The sequence below is a fragment of the Mugil cephalus genome, chromosome 6, assembly GCF_022458985.1.
Source record: "Mugil cephalus isolate CIBA_MC_2020 chromosome 6, CIBA_Mcephalus_1.1, whole genome shotgun sequence".
Taxonomy (NCBI): Eukaryota; Metazoa; Chordata; class Actinopteri; order Mugiliformes; family Mugilidae; genus Mugil; species Mugil cephalus.
The window spans coordinates 8,595,093-8,614,593 of NC_061775.1; the positions used below are offsets into that span (position 1 = coordinate 8,595,093).

Genomic DNA, 19,501 nt, shown 5'->3' on the forward strand with positions numbered 1-19,501 from the left:
CATATACTTCTAAATATTTCCATATATATTTATTTGATTTGGATTTTTACATTGTAAAATGTGTGTATTCTTGTATAATTACCTACTTATTCTTACATATTCTTATTGCATATATTGCTCTTAGTTCTGAACGCTCGTACACTTTGAGTGGGAGCTGCTGTAACGAAAAGAAAATTAGATTAGATGCGATGGGCTTTAAAAACTCGGCACAAACTGCGTGAGTTTGCATTATTGATCAAATAGTGTGATATTGACCTTTGAGAATCTATGATAAACATCAGTGGACTCCAATGGAATAACATCTGATTGCTATCCTAAACCTGACAGACCTGACTTTTTCTGCCTTGTCATCATGACACCACTCTTATATACACACTTACTCACACACACATGCACGCACAAAGGCCGTGGTTGTTAACCCATTGACTGGCATTGTAACCACACAGTTGATCTTTTTTGCAGTAGTAATAGTAGACAACGAAGTTCTTAATTTCTCATTTTGTACCCATTTTCTAACCAGTGCTAGTCATTCAGTTTATAAGATACGCAAATTTGCCCTGTGTGAACAAATATATATAAATATCTAAGCTGTGGCTTTTACACTTCTTGAGCTATAGCGCTTTTGAACAGATGACCATATAGCTCAAAAATATACATCATACAGCTTCAGTATTTATATTATATCCACCTGTACAATTTTGTGAACAGTTTAATATTGAAATGTCAAAATACTCAGTTTGCAGTACACGCTACTAACATAGATTGAAAATTAATGATATTTAATCCTTTCTGGGTGGAGTTTGCATGTTCTCCCTTTGTCTGCATCAGTTTTCTCCAGGTACTCAGGTTTCCTCCCACCTCCAAAGACATGGTCGTTAGGCTGATTGGTGACCCAAAATTGACCCTAGGTTTGAGTGTGAGTGCGAATGGTTGTTTGTTTCTGTGTTAGCCCTGCAATAGGCTGGTGACTTGTCATGGGTGTACCCCGCCTCTCGCCCGATGACAGCTGGGATAGGCTCCAGCAACCCCCGCAAGCCTAGTGAGGATTAAGCGGTAGTAGAAGATGACATGAGATATTTAATCTTGTGGAAGTCAAAGGGTTAAGGTGGAAGTAGGTGTAGTTTGCAGCTTCGCATGTTAAGTGATTGAGCATAAACCTTTGTACAGCCTCTGATGTAATATTTTTTTCAGGTGTCCTCCCTCAGTGTGTGTAAAGGTTGGAAAACATTTTTTGTCGGACGAAGACCAAACTTGAAATCAAGGATATTCCTCCTGCGGACGATTTCGTGCACTTTAATCATGTGGCTTTATAATTTTTTGCTGAGTTTTGACCTAAAGGGGATACTGTTGTTCATTTTTCTGTTCCTTCTAATAGCAGACTTCCTCAGAAACAGAAATCCACCAAATTATCCTCCAGGACCGATGGCTCTTCCCTTTGTGGGAAATATACTGAGCGTGGACACGAAGCAGCCACACATTTACTTCGTCAAGGTATTGGTTTTCTAAATAAATATATTATAACATAGGTAACTGTTTTAAAGCTGTTTTTGTCAAGTTGTGTAGTCTGTTACAGCAGCCATGACGGCAGTGATGGTTTTGATAGCAACAAATGTGCACCATAACAACAACTTAAATGACCCCACTTCTTTGCTGTGGTGTCCACAGTTGGCTGACGTCTACGGGAATGTGTTCAGTGTCCGACTCGGCAGCGAAAAGATGGTGTTAGTGTCTGGGTACAAGATGGTGAAAGAAGCTATAGTGACACAAGCTGAGAACTTTGTGGATCGACCACCCAGTGCAATGGGTGAAAGGTTTTATTCAGGGACATCAGGTAAAAAGAATCATTCACTGTTCAACCTTCTGTACAGGAATTAGTGACCCTCAGTAATTAGCTTCTTTTCGTCTGTATTGTTTGTGTCTAGGTGGTCTGTTCATGAGCAATGGTGAGACATGGAAGAGACAGCGACGCTTTGCTTTGTCTACCTTACGCAACTTTGGCCTGGGTAAAAGCACCATGGAACAATGCATCTGTGAGGAAATCCAACACCTGCAGGAGGAGATAAAGAAAGAGAAAGGTGGTTTGCACTGAGTACATGATAAGCTCATAATTCTGCAACAGCAGCAGCAGTAATCAGTGGTAAGAAAAAATAGCCTTTTGTGTCTTCCTCTTCTTCAGGTGGACCTTTCCGCCCTGCGGGCCTCTTCAATAACGCTGTGTCCAACATCGTCTGCCAGCTTGTGATGGGGAAAAGGTTTGACTACAGTGACCACAACTTCCAGATCATGCTAAAATACCTGTCTCAGATTCTTGTGCTGGAGGGCTCCATGTGGGCCCAAGTAAGTCTCTAATATCCATTAAGTTCAGTACTCTGGTGAGGCTGTGGGTGTTGATCGGGAGTTCATACATCACTGAATGATAACTGTGATCAGAATTAATTTCACTAATTTCACTGAGTTGGTTTTTAAATGAAAGTTTCTTACAGCACTTACTATTTTACTCTGAGTAGCTCTACGAAGCATTTCCTGGAGTGATGAAGCACCTTCCAGGTGAACACAACAAACTCTTCAACTATTTCGACATCCTCAAAGACTTCATTAGTCAGGAGGTACAGAGTCACAAGAAGGACCTGGACCACAGCAACCCCAGAGACTACATTGACGCTTTCCTTATAGAAATGGAGAAAGTAAGTACATAGTTGCATTGCACACATTGCATTGAACAATTGTGCAGTTGTTATAATTCACTAATGTGTCCTTTCTGTCTGTCTGAATAGCACAAGGAATCTGACCTGGGCTTTAGCGAGACCAACCTGGCTCTGTGCTCTCTGGATCTATTCCTCGCTGGAACGGAAACAACCTCCACTACCTTGCTGTGGGCTTTAGTTTACCTCATTAAAAACCCAGATGTTCAGGGTGGGTCAAATGCTACATCCTACAGTGAGCTATGAAATAGGAAGGAAGTCGTTTCCAACTTTGGTGTGTTCTTAGGCTTAGTGGGAAAATAACAAACACACTGATAATGGTTTCCAATATTTGTGTGACAACATAATGCAAAGGTTTTCCTTATGATTTATGATTAATTTCAACATATGCATATCATAAAAATGTCTTTAATTCTTCTTATGTGTTGATTATCTGGCATATTGATCTGTATCTGATGTTAACAGATCAGGCAAGCTGCTAATTTGTACCAATTTTTGAACTTTGAATGGCAGGCCATTTTCCAGTTATCCATTAACACATAATGAACAGTTAGCACAGCAGTGCTTTGCAGTACATGCTCCATCTCATTAGAAGAGGAGAAGCAATATGATAGCATGCTAACTAGCAATAAAATACAAACAACATCTGACCACGTGTCTCGCAATTGAAGTTAAGGTCCTTTAATTTCCTCTAACAGAGAAAGTCCATGCAGAGATTGACACAGTGATTGGACAGACCCGACCACCAGTCATGGCTGACAGAACAAATTTGCCCTACACTGATGCTGTCATCCACGAGATTCAGAGGATTGGAAATATTGTTCCTCTCAACGCTTTTAGGATGGCGGCCAAGGACACAACACTGGGTGGTTACATGATACCCAAGGTGCATTTATTGTAATATACAATCATGTTAGGTGTTCGCTGAGTGTTTGTGTTGCAGCGTACATTACCTTGGTGTTATCTTGTTCGCTTTCATAGGGTACAGCCTTGGTGCCCATCTTGACCTCTGTGCTGTTTGACAAAACTGAATGGGAGACTCCAGATGACTTCAACCCTAATCACTTCCTGGATGCTCAGGGAAAGTTTGTGAAGAAAGATGCATTCCTTCCTTTCTCTGCAGGTACAGTCCCCCACATTCACCTTATGTGTTTTAAGAATAACTCAAACAAGAAAAAATCCATTGTCATCCTTGGTTTTTAAAAGTGTTTGTGTGTTTGTGTACTCTTCAGGGAAACGTGTGTGTCTCGGCGAAGGCCTCGCCAAGATGGAGCTGTTCCTGTTTATGGTCGGTTTACTGCAGAAGTTCTCTTTCTCTGCTCCTGATGGAGTAGAGCTGAGTACAGAAGCAGTCACTGGAACCACACGTGTACCTGTCCCCTTCAAGGTCCAAGCCAAGACTCGCTGAATTATACAATACCTCACCCAACCATTTCTCATTCATCGATGTGCAACAGACAAGACAGAGAAAAAAGATTTGGGAGAGAAACGTGATTATCAGGACCTTTCACATGCAGAGACAGACTTGTTGATTGTCTTTAGATCTACATTTATTTTTGTGTTATTTGTACAGAACAATATGATTTTATTAAAGGAACTAACACCAAAAAATATCTAAGGATCATACTATAAAATCACAGTGACATATTTTTAAACTTCCAATTATCTAGGCCACTTGACAATAAAAAGAAAATATGTGTGATGTGAAGTTTGAAGTCTGTCTAAAAACGAAAACATACACTTATTAAAGTGTGAATATTCAAACATCTCGGACATACTATGAGAAGAATTAAACATACATTGATGTTGCCTGGTGGTAGTATTACAAACAACAGCCAGATGTGCTCAGTGTGAAGCTTTGTCTCATAGACTGTATATAAATATGGACTACATGTTCCCACTCCCTTGCATTGGCCAAACTGACACTACTTTCTCAATGATACGGGTGGCGCCATCTTGCGAATTTGGAGCCAGAGTCTGCTCAGTGCAGTCCGAGACTGGAGCCACTGTGGACCCGCATTATCAATCAGACCCTCCAGGATTTCGCAATGCGATTTGAAACTTCAATGAAAATTCAAACATCTGACCAATTTTTTTGACCAATTACAGTTGGTGTTTACATTCAAGCAACATGTGCAATCCAAGCTCTTTGCATTTGCTAACAAAGATATCAGCAACAGACCATGAAAAACAGTATGCTGGTGTGCTGCATGATAGCAGGGGGAAGTTCACAATGAGCTCACAATGATGGAGGCTGTTGCTCCAAGTCGATTGCAAGCGCTGAAAGAATCAGGGTAAGTTATTCTAAAAGTACATGGTTAGTGTTAACGTTGATGTAGATGGTTTTGTTGCCAGCTACATTACACAGGTAGCTACATTAGGCTACATTACACAGTAGCATAATAATAGACTACAATAAATAAAAAAATATAACAGAAACTAACAGAGAATTTTGTGCAGGACTAAACTAATTGAAATTATACTCAGTGTATCAATAGATATCTCTGTGTGTTTTCATTTCACATGTGTTAGACTGACTGACTTACTGGCTGACCATCCATCCCAGAATGTCAATGTGTGTGCATTAACTCTTTTAAAAGAAATGAAAATATAATGAAAGAGAACAGTGTACATGGATTTGAATAGGGTGTTAATGAAAATAAAAACTTAATTCTATCTTGTATTGATGTTTTCATTTCCTTATGCCCTTAGGTTTGTGAAGATTAGGTAGCCACATGCACCGCGGTAAACACTCCACTCTCAAAGAGTGACGATCCAGTTTTGAGGAAATTCCTCAAAGAGAAAGTTGTCAATGGCGGAGCAATTCCTGGGTGCAAGCAGCTCCAAGAAAAATACTTGGATGATTACCTGCAGCAGAAAGAAGCTCTCAAGACTCATTTTGCCAAAAAGCCTGTTGCAGTCATTTTTGATGAAACTCCAGATGTAGAGGGCAGATGTGTACTAAACATTCTTATTACAGAATTTTGGCATACCTTGCAGACACAGTGTTTCTTGAGCGATGTAACCACTCCACTGCATCTATGGCTGTGGTGAAGTGTCTTCAAGATTACAGCATTAATTATGATGATGTGATGGTGTTTAACACTGATAATGCAGCCTACATGAAGAAGGCCTATACTGCTGCCTTGAAGTCCTTATTTCCAAATTCAGTGCATGTAACATGCATGGCTCATATCACGAACCTGATAGGAGATGCCTTTCGGAGACCTTTTGATTAGCTGAATTAATTCATGCTGAGTTTCTCGCAAATGTTCTTCTGTGACAGCTCACACAAACAAAGATACCTTAAATCCATAACAAAAAAAAATGTGCCACCTGGAAGGAATGCAACCATGGCTCCAAATCCATGTGGAACTCAATGGAATTCATGGTTCACTGCTATACAGTACCATTCAGAGCACTTTGGACTGTACAAGAAATTTAATGAGAAGGAAATGGATGTTAGTGGCATTCTCTTTGGTGATAAGACAGTATTATAAATACACATTAAGAATATACTTTTCAATTCCACCAAAGACATACTGATTGACACAAATACACAAAATGATAATTAGACCAAATACTATGTGTTTTTGTGATTAATTGCCTTAAAACAATTTTGACTGATTTGTGTTTCCATTCAAAGACCTGCGGAAAAACCATACCTCAGTCAGTGGAGAGACTCCATGAAATGCTCCGGGATCCAAACATGGCTCTCGTCCAGATCAGCATCACAGCAGATAAGTGCAGAGTGACAATTGGACTTCTGGACATCTTCTAGAGCAGATGTCCTGTAGTCACCAAAGTTTTCGACTATCTGGAGGATCTGCATATGAAGTTAGAGGCCAACAAAGATCTCTGCTATGAAACATGTGCAGAATACTTTAAGGGGCTTGATCTGTCTCTTGCAATCAAAATACAGATCCTGAACAGAGTGGCATACATCAATGCAGAGGACAAACTGAGCAAGTATATGTCTGATGGACAACCTGCCATTTATTTCCTCAAAGAGGTCAGGGTCTTTGATCCTCGTCACACTGCATTTATGAGTGATAGCATGTCTAGCTATCCATCCCAGGCTTCAGCGATGTGCCTCAAGATTAACTGAATGCCTACTTCATACGCGTGGTCCTGCTGCACTCCATTCTGCTGGATGGACTTCAGGAGAGACTGCCCATACTCAGACATCAAATCTGTTACTCAGCCGATGCTGAGCGCAGCAACAGCATATACAAGCTGGTGTTGTTCAGCCAAAAGAGATCGGTCACAAATGACAACCTCAAAGCCTTGGTCTTTCTGTACCATAACCAGAGGCTTACCAGTGGAGCATTTGAAGAACACTTTGATGAGTCCTTTGATGAAGACTAAGTTTCTCTGAATGTTGTGTTGTGTTTTGTCACTATGAATGTTTTGTCACCTTTTGAGTCAGTGTTTATACAGGCTGAAGTTCTAATGTTTCCAAAAGTGTGTTATGTTTACAGTGAAGGACTCCAAAAAGCGTTGAATAAGGTCAGCTAGACTTGTAGGATTTCAGGAAGACGTTTCGCCGCTCATCCGGGTAGCTTCTTGAGTTCTGATAAACTAGTGGGAAATTGAGATTTAAATAGGAAAAACTCTGTGGGTAACACCCACCCGAAACTTGCTTGACCAGAAACTGGGGTCATTAATTTCCTTAATGGCTGGTACTTACCTGTCCTTGAATGGGGGGAACTGTGTGCCTAGGCTACTTACCCTATGAATAGAGCTCTAACGAGGCTATTGTCAATGGGAGCCTAGAAGCTAAAAGTGTGAATGTTGTTGAAACTTCTTGGGGACCGAAGTCAAAACTGAATTGTAAATAGATGGTAAATTAAATCTCAGTCCACCTCCTCTGTTTAGAGAATGTTTTTACACTTTGACATAGATGGCTTCTTTTACTCCCCTCTCAAACCATCTGTCCTCTCTGGCCAGGACTTTGACGTTGGTATCTTCAAAGGAGTGTCCTTTGTCCTTCAGGTGGAGGGGGACAGTGAAGGACTATGTGCTTTTTATTAATACTTTATTTATGTATATCTACACAATGTGACAAATTAATGGATACCAATATTTTGGCAAAACAGTATTTTATTTTCTATTGTTGAGACATCATCAACATTGAGGTTCTATTCACAGTTTGAACTAAGATTGTGATTTATTTCTTATGTGAAGGCTGAGCCATTTCTATTATTAGTTCAGAATTATTATTTATTTCACACTTCAGGAGAGACTGTCTATCCTGTGCTATTGTTTGTTTTTCTTATATGAAGGGTGGGGCATAACATTATTGGCAACTTCACATAGTGAGATTCTGTGCATTTTCTTTTCAGTCAACAGTTGCATTTGCATAAATAAAGCCCGTTTTCCACAATTTTTGAAGTCCTGGTTATCTATTTATAAGAATACTTTTCAGTGTCTTTGTTCTTCTATTAATGTTATTTTCAGTAATAATTTAATATTTTTACATATTACTCAAAATTAATTACAAAAATGGAAAGCTTCACATTCTTCACCACAAAATCGCAACAAAACCTAAAAAATGCCGCAACTTTCATCACACATTTTTGGAAAAGTTTATGCAATATCAGGCATTTTTGACCGCAACAATCCCAAAAAAGGCCCACAAAATCCTGGAGGGGCTGATCAATGATCTGCCCACACATCCACCAGATTCAATTGCGTTTTGGTTTAATTAACACTGCTCTGCCTCCTCCAAGGAAGCATTGGATTATACACTATACTTCTTTATTCGTTAATTTTTTCCTACATTCACATACATAATGCTTTGTGATGTCTTTGTTGTATATGATGAGAATATAATTGTTAATTTAGACATGAACTATTGTCTTAACACTGGATAACAGTTTAATTGAGGGTAATGTATGTAGTGTTCTTGTATAGAGTGTAACAACTCCAGCTAAACACCCAGCTAAACCTTGTGTCAATGAAGACTGAGTCACAGTGGGTTCTAACTATTTATTTCACTGACATGTTGGTGAATACTGCAAACAAACTATATTTGTATAGTTTGTTTGCAGTATTCACCAACATGTCAGTGATGTTATTACAGAACAACTCAGAACACATGTTCACTTGTACTGGTGCATATTTATATTCAATATATATATGTTTGCATTGTAAAGTGTGTATTCTGATTATAATTGCCTACATATTCTGATATATTCTTATTGCATATATTGCTCTTTGTTCTCAACACTGGTACACTTTGAGTAGGACCTGCTGTAACGAAAAGTAATTTCCCTCTTGGGATTAAAAAAGTAATTCTGATTCTGATCCTGAGAAGGAAACTAGATTAGTTGCAATGGGCAAAAACTCAGTGATTTTGCAATATTGATCGAATAGGGTGATGTTGACCTTTTGAGAATCTATGATAAACATCAGTGGACTCCAATGGAATAACATCTGACTGCCGTCTGAAACCTGTCAAAACCTGAGCCTTTTCTGCGCTGTCATCATGACAATACTCACACTACACACTACTAATTTGTCATTTATATTAAAAAGGTGGAGGTAAAAAATCAGGATTTATCCTGGATTTATTGTGTTAGTACACATTCGTCTTAAATGCCCTTTGTCACCACTACACTTTGCACATTACGTTTCATCACTCACATGCACACACACACACAGACAGACACAAAGGCCATGGTTGTTAAGGTTGTTAAGTAGGTGTGGTTTGCAGCTTCTCATGTAAATGATTGAGCATAAACCTTTGTACAGCCTCTGACATAATATTTTTTTCAGTTGTCCTCCCTCAGTGCACGAAAAGGTTGCAACAGGATTTGAACAAACTGAAAAGGGTGTTTTGTTGGACGAAGAGGAAACTTGAAATAACAGATATTCCTGTGGCCGATTACGTGCACTTTAATCATGTGGCTTTATAATTTTTTGCTGAGTTTTGACCTAAAGGGGATACTGTTGTTCATTTTTCTATTCCTTCTAATAGCAGACTTCATCAAAAACAGAAATCCACCAAATTATCCTCCAGGACCGATGGCTCTCCCCTTTGTGGGAAATTTACTGAGCGTGGACAACAAGCAGCCACACATTTATTTCGTCAAGGTATCGGTATTCTAAATAAATATATTATAACATAGGTAACTGTTTTAAAGCTGTTTTTGTCAAGTTGCATAGTCTTTTACAGCAGCCATGACGGCAGTGATGGTTTTGATAGCAACAAATGTGCACCATAACAACAACTTAAATGACCCCACTTCTTTGCTGTGGTGTCCACAGTTGGCTGACGTCTACGGGAATGTGTTCAGTGTCCGACTCGGCAGCGAAAAGATGGTGTTAGTGTCTGGGTACAAGATGGTGAAAGAAGCTATAGTGACACAAGCTGAGAACTTTGTGGATCGACCACCCAATGCAATGGGTGAAAGGTTTTATTCAGGGCAATCAGGTAAAAAGAATCATTCACTGTTCAACCTTCTGTACAGGAATTAGTGACCCTCAGTAATTAGCTTCTTTTCATCTGTATTGTTTGTGTCTAGGTGGTCTGTTCATGAGCAATGGTGAAACATGGAAGAGACAGCGACGCTTTGCTTTGTCTACCTTACGCAACTTTGGCCTGGGTAAAAGCACCATGGAACAATGCATCTGTGAGGAAATCCAACACCTGCAGGAGGAGATAAAGAAAGAGAAAGGTGGTTTGCACTGAGTACATGATAAGCTCATAATTCTGCAACAGCAGCAGCAGTAATCAGTGGTAAGAAAAAATAGCCTTTTGTGTCTTCCTCTTCTTCAGGTGGACCTTTCCGCCCTGCGGGCCTCTTCAATAATGCTGTGTCCAACATCGTCTGCCAGCTTGTGATGGGGAAAAGGTTTGACTACAGTGACCACAACTTCCAGATCATGCTGAAATACCTGTCTGAGATTCTTGTGCTGGAGGGCTCCATGTGGGGCATAGTAAGTCTCTAATATCCATTAAGTTCAGTACTCTGGTGAGGCTGTGGGTGTTGATCGGGAGTTCAACCATCACTGAATGATAACTGATTAGAATTAATTTCACTAATTTCACTGAGTTGTTTTTTAAATGAAAGTTTCTTACAGCACTTACTGTTTTACTCTGAGTAGCTCTACCAAGCATTTCCTGGAGTGATGAAGCACCTTCCAGGTAAACACAACGAACTCTTCAACTATTTCGACATCCTCAAAGACTTCATTAGTCAGGAGGTACAGAGTCACAAGAAGGACCTGGACCACAGCAACCCCAGAGACTACATTGACACTTTCCTTATAGAAATGGAAAAAGTAAGTACATAGTTGCAGTGCACACATTACACTGTACAATTAAGCAGTTGTTATAATTCACTAATGTGTCTTCTCTGTCTGTCTGAATAGCACAAGGAATCTGACCTGGGCTTTAGCGAGACCAACCTGGCTCTGTGCTCTCTGGATCTATTCCTCGCTGGAACGGAAACAACCTCCACTACCTTGATGTGGGCTTTAATTTACCTCATTAATAACCCAGATGTTCAGGGTGGGTCAAATGCTACATCCTACAGTGAGCTATGAAATAGGAAGGAAGTCGTTTCCAACTTTGGTGTGTTCTTAGGCTTAGTGTGGAAAACAACAAACACATTGATAATGATTTCCAATATTTGTGTGACAACATAATGCAAAGGTTTGCCTCATGATTTATGATTAATTTCAACATATGCATATCATAAAAATGTCTTTAATTCTTCTTATGTGTTGATTGTCTGGCATATTGATCTGTATCTGATGTAAACAGATCAGGCAAGCTGCTAATTTGTACCAATTTTTGAACTTTGAATGGCAGGCCATTTTCCAGTTATCCATTAACACATAATGAACAGTTAGCACAGCAGTGCTTTGCAGTACATGCTCCATCTCATTAGAAGAGGAGAATATGATAGCATGCTAACTAGCATTAAAATACAAATCACATCTACCCACGTGTCTCGCAGTTGAAGTTAAGGTCCTTTAATTTCCTCTTACAGAGAAAGTCCATGCAGAGATTGACACAGTGATTGGACAGACCCGACCACCAGTCATGGCTGACAGAACAAATTTGCCCTACACTGATGCTGTCATCCACGAGATTCAGAGGATTGGAAATATTGTTCCTCTCAACGGTTTGAGGATGGCGGCCAAGGACACAACATTGGGGGGTTACATGATACCCAAGGTGCATTTATTGTAATATACAATCATGTTAGGTGTTCGCTGAGTGTTTGTGTTGCAGCATTCATTACCTTGGTGTTATCTTGTTTGCTTTCATAGGGTACAGCCTTAATGCCCATCTTGACCTCTGTGCTGTTTGACAAAACTGAATGGGAGACTCCAGATGACTTCAACCCTAAACACTTCCTGGATGCTCAGGGAAAGTTTGTGAAGAAAGATGCATTCCTTCCTTTCTCTGCAGGTACAGTCCCCCACATTCACCTTGTGTGTTTTAAGAATAACTCAAACAAGAAAAAATCCATTGTCATCCTTGGTTTTTAAAAGTGTTTGTGTGTTTGTGTACTCTTCAGGGAAACGCGTGTGTCTCGGCGAAGGCCTCGCCAAGATGGAGCTGTTCCTGTTTATGGTCGGTTTACTGCAGAAGTTCTCTTTCTCTGCTCCTGATGGAGTAGAGCTGAGTACAGAAGCAGGCACTGGAACCACACGTGTACCTGTCCCCTTCAAGGTCCAAGCCAAGACTCGCTGAATTATACAATACCTCGCCCAACCATTTGTCATTCACTGATGTGCAACAGACAAGACAGAGAAAAATGCTTTGGGAAAGATGGATGTGATTATCAGGCTCTTTCACATGCAGTACTGTTGCATGTAAGACAGACCTATTGATTCTCTTTAGATCTACATTTATTTTTGTGTTATACAGGCCAATAAGATTTTATGAAGGGAACTATTAACAAAAAATATCTAATGATCATATTGTTAAAATTACAGTGACATATTTTGAAACTTCCAATTATCTAGGCCACTTCATAATAAAAAAAATAATGTGTGATTATGTGTGATTATGAAGTTTGAAGTAATGTTTTAAAAATGAAACACATACACTCATTAAAGTGTGAATATTCAAACATCTCGGACATACTATGAGAATTTAAGAATTAAATATACATTGATGTTGTCTGGTGGTAGTATTACAAACGACAGCCAGATGCCAGATGCTATCAGCTGACCGAATGTGTCCATCAGGGCTCAGATGAGTCTTGATCACTCTCCCTATGGGCCACAGGGCCCTGGGAAGATGTGGATCAGCAATCATCACCACGCAGTCTTGAACGATTTCGGCTGATGAAGCCTGCCACTTGCGGTGAGCTTGAAAACTTGGCACATAGAGGATGAAACGGCCCCAGAAGTGATTAGCCAGAACTTGTCAGTGCATCCAGCTCACTCCCTGGGTAGACGACTTGAGGTAACGATCCATCTGGACGCCCCATCAGAACAACATTGGTAGTCACTGGGTCCAAGTCGCTGGCATCGGAAGACACATATCCCAAAGGCTTGCTGTTAAGAATCCCTTCCAACTCAGTAAGCACTTTGTGAATAATTTCTTCGGAGACTGGTTGAGCACCCACGGTGTTGTAGAGTGCACTCTTAACGGAGTGCATCTCTCTCTCCCACACCCCTCTGAAGTGAGTGGCTGTTGGTTGGTTATAGTGGAAGGCAATCTTCTGTGGTGCAAGGTGCTCCTGTAAGGCAGGGGAAATCTCTGCGAAGGCCTCCCAGAGTTCCCACTCTCCTCCTTTAAAGTTTGTCCCCTGATCAGAGAACAGCTCTGCAGGTGTTCCTCTGCGGGCAATGAACTGCCGAAGAGCCACCAAAAAGGCGTCCATATCAATGGCGGTCAGGAGGTCCAGGTGCACGGCCCTGGTGGTAAGGCACTTGAAGATGATTCCCCATCTTTTCTCCTGCCGCCGGCCCACCTTGACTTCAAAGGGCCTGAAGCAGTCCATCCCCGTTGAATAGAAAGCCCGTCGCGGTGTAGCCTCCAGCAGTTCCCTCCAGGAGTTGTACTGTTTAAGGCCCGGAGTTGGCTAACTTGATGTGACCGCAGTAACCCCACAGAAGACAGACTTGTGCAGCTGTAATGTGTCGTGAGCTTGGTGAACTGAAGGCTCTCTCAGTCCTTTCCCTCAGGTCACATCATCAGGAGGGTTCCTTGCTGAATCAGCATATCTCCAAACATGCCCGTCTGTCAACTCCTGAATCTCGGCCACGCGGGTGCCAACAAAGACCTTGAATCGGCACGATTCAGATTTGAACCAGGTCAGCACAGTCATCGAGTCAGACCAGAGTATTATCTGGTCAATGTTGAGCGTGAGCTTTCTGCTTAGAACCTGTGTGAGCTGTGCACCGGTAAGGGCAACACAAAGTTCTAATCTGGGAATGGAGTGGGACCGCTTGGGAGCGACTCTAGAGCGAGTCATCAGAAAGGAAAGATGTACTCCACTGTGTCTGTCAGTGGACCGCAGGTACACAACCGAGCCATACGCTTCTTCAGAGGCGTCGCAGAATATGTGTACCTCTCTATGAAGACTGCCCACATCCTTAGGTAAGTATGGGCGAGGAAGGGTGACCTGTGGTAGGACGCTCAGTTCTTCCTCTCATGCCTTCCACTGCTGCAGAAGCTCCTGGGGCAGTAGTGGGTTGTCCCAGGCCCGGTGCTTGTCCCAAAGGTGCCGGACCATTACCTTAGCCTGGTGTAAGGTAGGATGGGGCCAGAGGGTCGTACTGACTTGCAAGAAACTTGCATATGTTGCGCATTGTGGGGACAGAATCCACTGGACAGTGCTTGTAGCCGAGGACGTCAGTGTGAAAGAGCCAGCTCAGCCCTAGTTTGTTTCTCCAGAGCATCTGTCTTGTCCTGCAGTAGCCATAGCTCCACACTAGGCGAATGACTCCCTTCTGGTAGGTGACCTATGACCTCTGGTTTGTTGCTTGCCCATTGATGTAGCTCGAATCCAGCAGATGCCAAGAGTTTTCTCAACTTGTCAACCAGGTGCCTTGCATCAGCAATGTTGGGGACACTTAGGAGTAGGGCTGAATGATATGGACAAAATTTCATATCGCAATATTCATGCCAGATATCTCGATATCGACACGATACAATATGACCACGGGTTTGGTGAAAGCATTTTCCATCTAAAGTCAGAAAAGAGTGAGCCGGGATGCAATCCCCACCAGCCTCCTAGTACCTGAAAGAGGCTACATGGCTTCTTCAGGTTGCACTGTGCAGCTTGATGTGACCAAGCACAGTGCCAGCACTTCTTGTTGCTCTTTATCGACTCTATCAGCTGATCGTTAGTTAGCCTGGAGACTGCTGCACGCGGAGATAATGCTCCTCATTATTGCAGAATGGACAGTAAGGCTTACTCTTGTTCCCCTTAACGGAGCTGCACATGGTTCGAACCTCCAGCCTCTTGTCTGCGTCGTTCCCACCATGGAGCACAGTAGTGGGACGATGACTCTGGTGACCATCAGGTCAGGAAACTGGCCTCTCTCTAGCCCCTCTTGCTGCTAACTGTCCGTCAGAGTCCTGACACCGGGATTCATACTTCAGCCACTCCGACAGATCAGGTAAAGTGTGTGTTCTTGGGCCTTGATGGAACATACACCAGCAGAACTCGGCTTTCTGCTCAGGCGGTAACTTGCTCAGCAGGCGAGCAACATGTGAGCCACACTGTAACTCTGCTTCTCCTTCGGAGCCTAATATCCTCAACATTCCCACCAGTGACTGTACTTGGAGTGCAAACTTCTCGAATGCAGCAACATCTCCCCACCTGATGGGGAGTCCAATATAGCAGCAATATGTCTCAATGCAATCTGATGTGGTTGACCAGACTTATCCTTCAATGCAGCCGTTGTGGCAGAAAAGGGCGTTGAGGAGTTAAGATAAGCATCTGCTATCAACCTGGCCTCTTTTAGTTGCAGGTGATTGACCAACACTTGATACTTAAACTGCTCTGGGGGATCCGGGGTTCTCTAATAAGAGCTTAAGACGAACAAACTCACTTGGGTCACGGCGAGAGAAGTTGCGGATGGTTGGACATGGTCCATAGTAGCTGGACTCTGGAGTGTGGGAGGTCCTGACTGGAGGCAATGGTTGTGGCTGCATCCATGAGCCACTAGGAGGCTGGTGGGGATTGCATCCCGGCTCACTCTTGAGGCCACCGTATGTTGCAGAACACTCGGGCTTCGCTGGAAGCAAACTGAATGACTGTAAGGAAGGCTGAAGGGGCTTAAACCAGGGGCGTTGAAAAGGAGCTGTGTCCTCCAGGCGTCTGGTAGCAGGAACGGTGCCATATGCTGACTACTGACTATAGGGGGCGAAGTAGCCTCTTCTTTAACCAATGGAAACTCGACTGTTGCCTGAATACTGTTATATAGTGGTGGCGGGGGTGGTAGATCAGGAAGTAACAGCCCTGTCATCACTGGCAGGGCTAGCCACAGTGGTGGTACAGGCCAGTCATCCTCTTCTACACATGTAGCCGGTGGTGCAGGTGGTGGCTGCATGGGTTTAGGCTGATTGGTATGAGAAGAGGGGCTTTGTAGGTTCTGAAAAGCCTTCACTAACAGTCTCATGTCTGCTCGCAGTGCTCTGAGCTCCACCAGAGCTGCTGACATGTGGCGCTGGGTCCACTGGAGGAGTAGTCTCTCTTGACAGATATCCTCTAACTCCGTTTGTACATTCTCTGGTGGGTGGTTGATCTGCAGCGCTGGATGTAGGGACATAAAGAGAGCATGAAACAGTTCCCCTAGCTCCCTCTCTGGTGAGCAGGGGGGGCTAGCTGATACTCCTGGATGTGCTGTGGGCCCTCAGCACCATAACACAGGTCCATCTCTTGAAGAACAGCATCCTGTCTCTGCATGCGGCTTAATGGGGAAGAATCATGGTCTGAGGTGAGGGGGGTACTCCTGGCCCTTCCCTCCTGGTGATACGCCTCTGTGTCCTCTCTCTATCTCTGACTGATGTAGCCCAGATGATCCACTTTATAGTCTGCGTAGTGGGCTGGGGGAAGAATGATCCATCTCTGATGCGAACGCAATCTGGCTCGAAGGAACATTTAATGTAGTGGAGACCCTAGGTGTATGTGGCTGATTCAGGGGGTTATCACCGAGTCTGCTTCGGTGTGTCGGCCAGGACACCACTTTAAGCCGAATCTTCAGAGACTCAATAAAGAGGAGGCTGAAGAATGTTTCTGGTCCTGTTTTATTCTGTCCTTACTGGCAATTTGTTCTGTGGTTTTAAACACAAATGGCAAATATATAAAGGAACAAGTCTCCATTAATAAATCAAACACATAATTATAGTTTTGAATATTAACTAGCCAGCGCATCTACAGATCAACACAAATGAACAACGTCATAAATCCCTGTCATTATTAACATAACACTGTGCGCGGCATCGCGCTAAAAAACCGACATGATAATCATCGGTAAACAAGGGCATATCACATGATACTATCACTCGGTCGGAGAATTAGCTAGCGGTCATGACTAGCATACGGCTGCAGCATTACGAGCATTAAAGCCCCCTATCATACGGCCAAAATGTCCATTAATGCAACGAATACATTTGACACTTTCACCATATACTTACATGCTTCATTAACAACATGCTTTACGAACTGACGATCCGACGATCCTCACTTCTGTCTTCGTCATTCACTGTAGCCACACACACAGCTGCGGACCGAATGCGGTCAATATTTGCTCTCTTCTACTACATCAAATCTCTCTCCATTGACCGTTACAGATGGTTGATCGCCCTCTGCTGACTGACAAGAGAAGAACATGCAAACAGTCTTTAGTATTGAGGTGCAAACAAGATTGATTAAGCCGATGAGATAAGTGTCAGTGCAGCTGATAATTTTTCAGCAGCTTCTTGTTTTGTTTTTGCATGGACATATAAGTACTGTATCATCAGCATAAAGTTGCAGAATAACATTTGGCCAAACCTTAGGTAGGACATTAAATAGACGCTGAATAGAATGGGTCAGAGAATGGAACCTTGGGGTACACCAGTTGAGCAGCTGAGGTAAGGTGACACTGAGTTTCCAATCTGCACAGTCTGTTTTCTATTTGACAGGTGTGATCTCATCCAGCAGAGTGCGCCATCCGAAAAGTTGAAGAGGGACATTTTTGCTGAAACATCCTGCACTTCTTAAGTGGATGTGGCTTATTGTGCAGTTGACAATTTTTGTCAGGATCGTTTGTGGTCATAGAAACACCTGTTTTGTGAACTGTGATAGGTTGATTGTTGTTCATGTTAAAACCCATCACAGGTAATCGTTGTAATTAAGGAGGGAAGCAACTATCATTTTCTTCTTTGAATCATGACCATGAGACACCCATCCTCCTTGGCACCTAGTATCTCCATGAGCAAATTTCTGAGTTCACGTCACTTCATGTGATCTTTGGCTGAAATCTTTGGAAAACTGTCTAGCCTCTGAAGCAGTGGCTGTTCGATTATTTCAGGGGTAGCATAGCATTTGGGCAGTCTCTCCCATGCTTTGCAGAGTTAGACTGGTGTTACTCACATGCAATGACCCTATGCGTCTTACCAGACTCTTTTCCTGACCACTTGCTCATGAGGTCTAGTTCTTGGGTTGCAGCAAGGTGGACCTCAGACATGTACGCAAATTCTCTGGCTTATCATCGAATTGGTACAGTCCTGGTGTAACCAGATCTCATTAAGCCAAATTCTGTGCTAGAGGATCTAGAGGAGGTGGCATGCTTGGTGAAAGCACATGTTGAGGTATGTGTGATTGAGCATTTATGTTTGTGGGAGAGTTTGTTCTTTTGATGTCAGTCAACTCTAGTTAGTTCAGATAGGGCTGGTGCAGGTGAGTGTTTCATAACCTTTTTCAGACTTAGACTTGGTATTGCTGGGTTGAAATGATGTTGTTGTGTCCGCGTGTTGGTGTCATGTTCTGAAACTGACCTGTGATTCTGTGATTCTGAACTGGAGGTTTTACAGGTGGAACTACTAACAGAGGAGAAGTAAACTGACTTTTATCAATTTGAGCTCGAACATATTCACTGGTACGTTGCAGTCTAAACTTATCACATTCAGACTTTTTCTTTTCCAATATGGCATGCTTTGCTACAGCGTCCACCCACACTTGTGCTTCTGCAAAGGCTGCATCTGCTTCACACTGTAGTGTTAACACTTTTAACTAAACATTACCTGTTTGATGCTCCTTTATTGAACAGTGGATTGCACTGAAGGCATGCCCTTTACTTACATCCCACATAGCACATTTTCCACATGATCCAAGTAGGAGAAAAAGAGGCAATGAGGTGACCCAACAGTTAAACAACAGGCTTTCAAAATAAAACGTTTTTCCAAAGCACACAATTAGAAACAAAGAAACAAATGCTCTAGAGGCAACACAGTGTACATGTTTAGGTCACTTTCAAAGATGACCCATATTCTGTATTTGACTGAGTTGAAGTTAAACACATAGATCATTATATCTACCAAGCTGTGAGTCACCAGAGTGCCCTCCCATCTCCAACTAGAAAATGATGATGAGGTAAGAGGTCCTAAGCAGTGCCTTGCTTGTCTCCTCTCCTGCTCTGCATCACAATGTGGATGGCTGATTTATTTCTGTGGCTTGATCTGAGGGGGATGTTGCTTTTTATTTTGACCGTTCTCCTGGCAGCATATTGTCTAAAAGAAAAGGACCCAGCTCACTTTCTTCCTGGACCACCGGCTTTACCTCTCTTAGGAAACATCCTCAGCATTGAATGTAAACAGCCTCATATTTACCTAA

The 19,501-nt window shown here is 42.4% G+C and overlaps 1 protein-coding gene across 1 annotated transcript; it reads left to right on the forward strand.

Annotated features, from left to right (window-relative positions):
- The first annotated feature begins 1,105 nt into the window (after positions 1 to 1,105).
- LOC125009169 lies at positions 1,106 to 12,725 on the forward strand. Its single transcript, XM_047586873.1, has 18 exons — positions 1,106 to 1,491; positions 1,666 to 1,831; positions 1,923 to 2,075; positions 2,177 to 2,337; positions 2,508 to 2,684; positions 2,775 to 2,913; positions 3,401 to 3,588; positions 3,684 to 3,825; positions 3,935 to 4,107; positions 9,576 to 9,800; positions 9,975 to 10,140; positions 10,232 to 10,384; positions 10,486 to 10,646; positions 10,815 to 10,991; positions 11,082 to 11,220; positions 11,705 to 11,892; positions 11,988 to 12,129; positions 12,239 to 12,725. Exons 1-18 carry the CDS (start codon positions 1,300 to 1,302, stop codon positions 12,412 to 12,414), a joined length of 3,018 nt encoding a protein of 1,005 aa, XP_047442829.1. The 5' UTR covers positions 1,106 to 1,299; the 3' UTR covers positions 12,415 to 12,725.
- The last annotated feature ends 6,776 nt before the right edge of the window (positions 12,726 to 19,501 follow it).